A 7,491-nucleotide genomic window follows, 5' to 3' on the forward strand; every position below is an offset into this window, starting at 1 on the left:
ACACTGGCCGGAAGAGCAGTGGAAGGTCCAGGAAGCAGGGGCTGCGCACCCGCGCCCTCCTGGCTCCACAAATGAAGCAGGTGCCGAGCCTGGGTCTAGCCCTTTCTCGCTGCTCAGAGTAAGACACTGCCTGTGACTCTGAGGGACACAGCATCCACTGGTCCCACAGAGGGGCCCCAAACACGGCACAGCATCCCTTCTCCTCCATCCTGCTCTGAGCCGAATGGCCCAGGACCCACTGCCAACACCACACGGAAAGCACTGAAGCAGAAGTTGCTTTAATCAAGGGGTGAAGTCCTCAATCGGGGGACCTCACACAACCTTTGGTGGTGGGGTCTCAGCCTGTCCCCCACATGCCCTGATGCCCCTCAGGAAGGAGGGAGCACCTGGCAGAGGCCAGGGGCTGGAAATCGGGAACCCAGGTCAAGGGGAGGACAGGGCAGTGGCAGGTGGAGTGAAGCTGAGTGGGGTCCAGAACAGCTTTACACACGCTTCTACCTGGGCCGGCTGAGGTGGCCGTGCATCGGCCGGAAGGGGCCAGCGGGAGGAGGAGCACTAGAAGATGAGGCGGCCGTGCAGCTGGTGCAGCTGCTCCTGGGTCAGCACCAGCCGGTGTCGCTGTCCGAGGCCAGCCGCACACGAGAAGGTCACTTTGCCCAGGTAGACAGTGTCGTCCTGCTGCTCCTCCTTGGCCTGGGAGTAGGTGAGAAGAGACCCCCTCGTCAGGGTCTACTGAGCTGTGCGCCACAGACGGGCCCTGAGCCTAGAGACCCAGGCAGTCCCTGGGAGGTAGGTTTTGGGGCTCCTGGGCTATGGTGATTACATTTCCAAATAAAAACTGGGGCACACAGTCTGACAGGGAGTTGAGAGCTCCTCCCGGTGTCAGAAGGCAGAGAAGTTGTTAAACTACTGAACAGTGCACCTGCTGGAAGCAGGGCAAGGACTCCCCGGTGGAAACCTGGCCAGTAACTCAGATGTGCAGCTGTTGGACCTGAGACCCCAGAGGCCTCTTCAAATTCAGGGGAGAGGGAAGGACCCACCTGAGCCTCGGTACTGCCCCTCCCCATCCCCATGCCCCCGCTTACCCTGAGGAAGGCTGAGGAAGGGAAGGTGGCAAAGGCCGTGGGGACTGTGGCTCCAGGGCGCTGCGACACAGTCTCCTTGAGGACCTCATCCTGACGGCAGAGGGGGGAACAAGGGTTCATTTAGGGGATCCCCACAGGCTAGCCCAGTACCTCCCCTTTCACAGGGACACTAATGCCAGGAACAGGGACCCAGACCTTCCTATCACTTCTGCTCTCACCTCCGCCCCATTCCCACCCCAACATCCTTATGTTATACTTACCCTTAAGGCCCAACCCTTCTACCTGCAAAGACCTCAGCCCTGACAGAGCTGCACCTGAACCCACCCTCTAAAGATGACCCTGCTCAACCCACTATGCTGATGAGAATCTGCCTTCCCTTCCACCTCCCCTGCCACGTGCCATGCAGCACAGGACTGGGCCCAGGGGACTCCGGGAATACCTATGGACATGAACAAGCTAAGGCTCCACCAGGGAATGCTCTAGAGCAGCGGTTCTCAACCTGTGGGTCGCAGCCCAGGGGACTCCGGGAATACCTATGGAAATGAACGAGCTAAGGCTCCACCAGAGAATGCTCTAGAGCAGAGGTTCCAACCTGTAGGTCGTGACCCCTTTGGGGGTCGAACGACCCTTTCACAGGGGTCGCCTAAGACCATCAGAAAACACATATATAATCACATATTGTTTTTGTGATTAATCACTATGCTTTAATTATGTTCAATTTGTAACAATGAAATTGGGGTCACCACAACATGAGGAACTGTATTAAAGGGTTGCGGCATTAGGAAGGTTGAGAACCACTGCTCTAGAGCAAACTCTGTAGGGGGAGGAAGGACCGGGCCAGAGCTGACCTTGAGCTTCTCGATGGTGTCGCTTAGGGACTTGAGCTGAGCCACTTGCTCCAGGAGCTGGGCCGACGGGCTCTTGGCAGCTGTGGGAGAAAAGGCTGGTGAGGCCCACAAAGGCCCAGGCCAGCAGTGCAGGTACTGGGCCCTCTTGAGGAGCAGGCACGTAACAGTGGATGAGTCAAGTAAGCTGAACACTGAGACCAAAGAGCAGTGTGGGAACTGCCTGGGCAGGGGCTACATCCCTGGGGCAAGGGCAGGTGTGTTACTCATCCTGGGGGTTGGCGGGTCCATACCAGGGTTGGTGCGAGTGATGTCTACTACGTGGGTGTGCGTGCTCAGCTGATTCAATGTCTCCAGCAGCTGGTTGGTCTTACGATACAGCGCTCCAGGGGCTAACTCGCTGCCAGAGCCCTCACGGGGTGGGAAGGAGAGCTTTGCCACATGCAGAGGGGGCAGGGCTGCTAAGGAGGCCTTCATCTGGGCGCCCTGTGGGGGGGAAGAGAGGTGGTGGTAAGGAGTGACAGAAGGCCCTGCCATCCATCATCAATGGGACAGGTATGCGCCACCTCCACCCCGGTCCTCCCCGTGACCCCCTCACCTTGAGGATGCTGTTCTCATGCTGAAGCTGGGAGATGTGCAGCCTCATGGCAGAGATCTGCTGAAGCAGCAGCGGCGAGTCCTTCACCAGCCCCGGGCCTGGCATAGGCCCGAGTGCCTGCCCAGGCGAGCCTCCTGTAGTGCCACAACGAATGTCAGCCGTCTCAGGTGAGAGCACTGAAGGTGGGCTCCATCCCTGCTCACCCCTTTCCTTAGCTCCTCCCACCCCCAGTCCTGGTTGCTCCCAAGGGAGAAGTCACCCTGCTCCCCAGGCCCCAATTCCCACCAGCCCTGGCAACCCCCAGCCAGGGCGGTCTCTACCTCGCTGCGGTTCTTCTGTGCTCAGGAGAGCCCATGGCAGCAGGAAAAGAGAGAGAGGAATTAGGTGAAGTGAGGGTTAGGGGGACACACCAGAGGAATCCCGGACACACCTGCAGGAAAAGCCTTTTCCTGATCACCACATCTTCTCTGACAAGACTCTATCTCTGCCCTCCACCTTTGAGGGAAGAGCAAGTGTGTGGGAAGGAAAGACAGGAAAGGGGAGTGAGGCCTTGAGGCAGGGGTGACGCGTGAGCCCGAGTGCAGAGGGCTGTGCGCTGGAGGAAGCACTGGGGCATAAGGCTGCTCCGGCCTCCCTGCTCCTCCTCCATCTCCGGGAAGGGCAGAGGGGACACTCCTGAGACCTGACAGGTCAGTGCCTTCCTTCTCCCAGCAGCAAAGCTTACGTTGAGGATGCAGATGCATTCCTGTACTCCTCAGCTCCCCAATGCTCTGAGGCAAAAGACACCCTTTTTTGGTGGAAAGGTTCATAAATTCAGAACCAGTATCTGCTTACAGAGCCTATGCTAAACAATACAATGTGGTCATTCTGGAGACCCCTCCCCGTCCCCAAGGAACTGGAGCATCTGCACCATGAAGTCTACAGGCAAGGAGGTACTTGGTCACCTCCCAAGATCAAGAGGCGCCAGTGGCAAGGGGCTTTGATGAGGACAAGACCTAGGTGAGAGCAGCTGATAAGACAGGTGGGGGGGGGGGGCCACTGAGCCCTGAGGGCTCAATTCTAGAGTTTGTCTTCCAGAGGTGAGATGGCTAAGTGAGAAACTAAAGAGAGAGCAATAAGCAAACTCTAGGGCAGGTGAGAACGAAGATGACAGTGGCCACCTCCTTGGTCAGGAAACTGGGGACAAACCAGACAAACTAAAGGTAAGGAGCCCTGGCCACACTCTGAGACCAGGCCAAGGTCTCACAAGCCACAGTGAAACTGAGAAAAGTCAGCCATGAAGGGACAGCCACACCAGAGGGTGAAGCCACATGAACTCTGGGGAAACGCGCCCAAACCAAAGAGCAATCAGGAGCAGGCATCCGGCCCAGCGGGACCCACAGCATCACCAGCCTCCTGCAGGCCGGTGACCCTCAAGGACGTGGGGCTTGGTCAGGCAGGCCAGACTGCAGACCCAGGAGGGACAGCTACGGAGTCCAATGTCACCGTAACTCTGAGCTGCACTGACAACTGGGCAGTGCCCCACCTTGGTCAGAGGGACTCTGCGCGTATCCTCGGGAGGAGGAAAATCCTGGTGAAAGCTGCCAGCGTGAAAGTGGGCAAACACGTTCCTGGCTGCACATCCAGGGGTAAGAAGGGGCAAAAGTAAAACTGAGGCCAGGGAAGCCCTTCAATCTCCTGTGGGCCCGTGCTGCCTGTCCCCCTGCACTCACCACCAGCAATGCCAGAGACCAGGGTAGCAATATCCGAAGGAGGGGTCCCCCGGAGCCCCTCGATCGTGCGCTTGGACTGGCTGTTCAGCCGCTGCTTCAGCTCTGCCTTCTCTGCCTCTAGCTGGTCAATGTCGGCCTGGAGTGCATCCATCGTCTCCTCGAAATCTCTGTGGAAGAGAATCGGGCTGGGACAGTGTCCCGTCCCCACGACCCCTTCCACTGCTCAGCCCTGACAGGTCCCTGGAGTCGCCCTGCTGGTGAGGACTCCGCTTGGGGTGATATAATGGCAGTGGGCAGGAAAGTGGTGTCTGTTGGCCTGGGGAGTATCACTGTAAGAGGGATGGCTGGGAGGCAGAGAGCTGCTGGCGGGAGGGGGGGGCTGAAGCAAGCAGGGCCAGGGAAGTGCCTCACTTCTCCTTCTTCCGCAGCAGTGCCTGGGTCTCCTCCAGCAGCGTCTGGACCTTCTCGATGCGCTCGTCGGCGTCCTTGGCCGCACTGTCCAGCTTCTTCTCTAGGAGGCTCAGCCGCACGTTGGCCTCGCTCAGCTCCTCCCCCTGGGCCAGGGCAGAGCTTCTAGTAGCTTTACATCCTCCACAACCCCTCAGGGACCCAGGGTAGACCACGGATAGAAAGCTCCTTACAAGCCCACTCGAGCTCCCACTGATTACAGGCACCTCTTCTGCCCTCAACCCAACCCATCACCCATCTCATCCTGATCCCCATCACTCACTGCTGCCCTGTGCCCCACAATACTCCCTGGCCCCCAGATCCTGAGCCTACCCTACCCTCACCTTGATCTTGAGTGACTTCTTCAACTCCTTGATAACTGTCTCTCGGTCTTCAAGCTTCAAGCCCAGGCCTTCGGCATCCGTGATCTCTGCACGAAGGGCTGCAGCCCGCAGTTCAACAGGGGGAGGCTGAGGGCCAAGGTGGGGCGAGGGAGGGAGGGAGAGGACATCACTAACATGCTTCAGAGAGACCCATCTTGCCTTCTAAGCAGGATGGTGCTCTCCAGACTCCTTCCTCCACCTCCCAGCCTCCCACAACTAGCAGCAGCTCTGCAAGCCCTGCTCCTCCAGGCCCCGGAGTCCCTCCAAGGAGCTCCCACCCAACCTTGCTGGGGGGCCGTTCGGCATCGTACTCTCCCTCCTGCATAGCTGTGGCCAACTTGTTCATGGTGCTGATGAGGATGTTGCATGACTGGCGCAGACACTCATAGGGGCTGCTGGAGGGGCTCCCATAGATCTGTGGGAGCCAGGGGGCAACAGTGAAAACCTCACACCGGCCACCTGCCTCCTCTACACCTTCCGCCCAGCCATCCAGGCCCACCTGCTCGCTTGCTTTGAAAGCCAGCTCCTCCAGGGCAGCCACAGGCAGTCCCTCATTCTCCGCCAGCGGGGCAATGAGCTGGGCGGCAGCAGCTGCCACCTCCTGCAGCACAGCCACCACCCACGTCAAGTGTTTCCTGCAGTCGAGGAGTGTGTCGGACACCTGTGCGACAGGCCCGCGTCAGGAGCCACCCTGGGTCCAGGACGGCTCCCCGCTATCTCAAAACTATCCTTGCCCCATCCAGATCCCGATCTTGACATACTGAGCCCCTCCTGGTTCTACTCAGCTTCCTTCCCTCCCCCCTCGCTGCCCTAAACCTGTGGTCCAAAGGCCAGAGCCGCTGGGATCCCAGGAGCATCTGTCCCTGGCATTCGCCTTCGAATCTTCTTGCAAAACTGGCGGATGTCACTGCACGACGTTTCCAGGTCCCGGAGCAGGAGGGCAATATCTGAAGCCTCCTGTCCACCCTACTCAGGGAATAGGAAATGGATGGGGAACAAAGTCAACAACAGCTGAAGGTGAGAAGGGGGAACTAAGAAGGCAGAGGAGCTCAAACAGATCCAGCTGTGCTTTTACCTGCAAGAAGGCACGCAGCCGTCCCACCTCCACACCCATGCAGTCCAGGGCACTCTGGGTGAACTGTGAAGACAGAAGCACGTGCTTGTCAGCACCCAGTAGGAACCCTCCTGCACCCTCATCATCTCTAAGAAGTCCCCACTCTCTGCTGACCCCCATACATAAGAGGTTCTCTGGCTTCCCTGATCTGGCCTTAGGGACCCTGTTCCAGTCTTAGGTGAACCCTGACGGCCTCCATTTCTGATCTGACAGGGGCTTAACCACCAGCCCCGACACTTCACCTTGATGTGGTCGGCCAGCTGCATGGTACTGTCCTCAGGCTGCTCGGCAAGGTGGATGCTGTACAAGTGCTGAGAGATGACAAAGAAACAGACAGCCTTCAGGTCTTGGAAGGATGGAGAACTGTTCCCAAACAGTTTGAGCCCCAGTCATCACAGGGCTCCAGAGGTACCAGAGGACCTGAAACCCCCAAGATCTGCATCCTGAGGCGAGTTCAGCTGCAGGGAGCTGAGCCTTAGGCACACAACCTGGGCTACACTGGCCGCAGCCCAGATGAGAAACCTTCCCTCCCTGCTGCACCAAGCTGGAATCCTCGCACCAAACCTGGTAGTACTTGATGGCCTTGGTGAGAGGCTCGACGTTGACAGTCTCATCCAGCTGGTCCTTGTGCAGCAGCTCAATGAGGAAGTCCAGGGAGCGCTCATGGGCACTCATCTCAGGATAGAGGCTGCCCACCTTCTTATACACATCCACGTTGCACTGAGAGAGGGCACTGGAGACCAAAGAAGGGCCCTGTGAGACCAGGGTCTGCCAGGCAATCCCAGTTCCAGCCAATCTGGACCCTGCGGCCTTGAATGGGGGTCAAGGGTCACTCACTGCTCATAGCGGTGGAGCGTGGCCTGCAGCAGACTCAGCGAGTACACCAGCCCAGCCGCAAAGCTGAGCTGCTCCCCAACAGCTCCTCGAAGCCCGGGCCGCTCTGAACAGTTCTCACTTAGTTCAAACTTCTCCTGGGCCTGCTTCCGGATCAGCTCTGCCTGTGGGAAGAAGTGCCAGGGACCTGGGCTCAGAGCAGAGGACGGAGAACAGACTCAGGAATACAGAACACAGATGAGCAACGATGGCAGCAGTGGGAGGAGGAGATAAAACAGAAACAGCTCCTAGCTGGGCAGGAAGTCTCCCATGGGGAAAGGGCAGTGAGGTGATTACTGAGCTGTGAAGATTTGAGATGTGGGGACAAAAGGAGAGGGAACCAGTGGGACCAAGCTCTTTCCTGCAGGCTTCAAGCTGCTGCCCTGCTACCCTTCCACTAGCATGCTCCCTGACAGTTATCCCCCCCCCCCCCC

The 7,491-nt window shown here is 58.4% G+C and overlaps 1 protein-coding gene across 6 annotated transcripts in view; it reads right to left on the minus strand.

Moving 5' to 3' along the window:
* Positions 1-259: 259 nt before the first annotated feature.
* Positions 260-7,491, minus strand: part of DCTN1 (dynactin 1) — a 19,027-nt gene continuing 11,795 nt past the window's right edge. For 3 of the 6 annotated variants that reach the window (XM_005869439.2, XM_014542261.1, XM_014542260.1), the window contains 16 exons: positions 7,022-7,182; positions 6,749-6,917; positions 6,427-6,495; positions 6,146-6,208; positions 5,887-6,036; positions 5,570-5,731; positions 5,354-5,485; positions 5,032-5,157; positions 4,652-4,794; positions 4,241-4,407; positions 2,849-2,863; positions 2,529-2,662; positions 2,224-2,416; positions 1,934-2,013; positions 1,086-1,175; positions 260-693 (listed from right to left, as the gene is read on the minus strand). In XM_005869439.2, coding sequence (XP_005869501.1) covers positions 556-693; positions 1,086-1,175; positions 1,934-2,013; positions 2,224-2,416; positions 2,529-2,662; positions 2,849-2,863; positions 4,241-4,407; positions 4,652-4,794; positions 5,032-5,157; positions 5,354-5,485; positions 5,570-5,731; positions 5,887-6,036; positions 6,146-6,208; positions 6,427-6,495; positions 6,749-6,917; positions 7,022-7,182 — 1,992 coding nt within the window. In that variant the 3' untranslated portion in view covers positions 260-555. Of the gene's footprint in view, positions 694-1,085; positions 1,176-1,933; positions 2,014-2,223; positions 2,417-2,528; positions 2,663-2,848; positions 2,864-4,240; positions 4,408-4,651; positions 4,795-5,031; positions 5,158-5,353; positions 5,732-5,886; positions 6,037-6,145; positions 6,209-6,426; positions 6,496-6,748; positions 6,918-7,021; positions 7,183-7,491 lie in introns of all 6 variants that reach the window. The other 3 variants (XM_005869446.2, XM_005869447.2, XM_014542259.1) reach the window with 2 other exon arrangements.

Source organism: Myotis brandtii, unplaced genomic scaffold (genome assembly GCF_000412655.1).
Source record: "Myotis brandtii unplaced genomic scaffold, ASM41265v1 scaffold294, whole genome shotgun sequence".
NCBI classification, from domain to species: domain Eukaryota; kingdom Metazoa; phylum Chordata; class Mammalia; order Chiroptera; family Vespertilionidae; genus Myotis; species Myotis brandtii.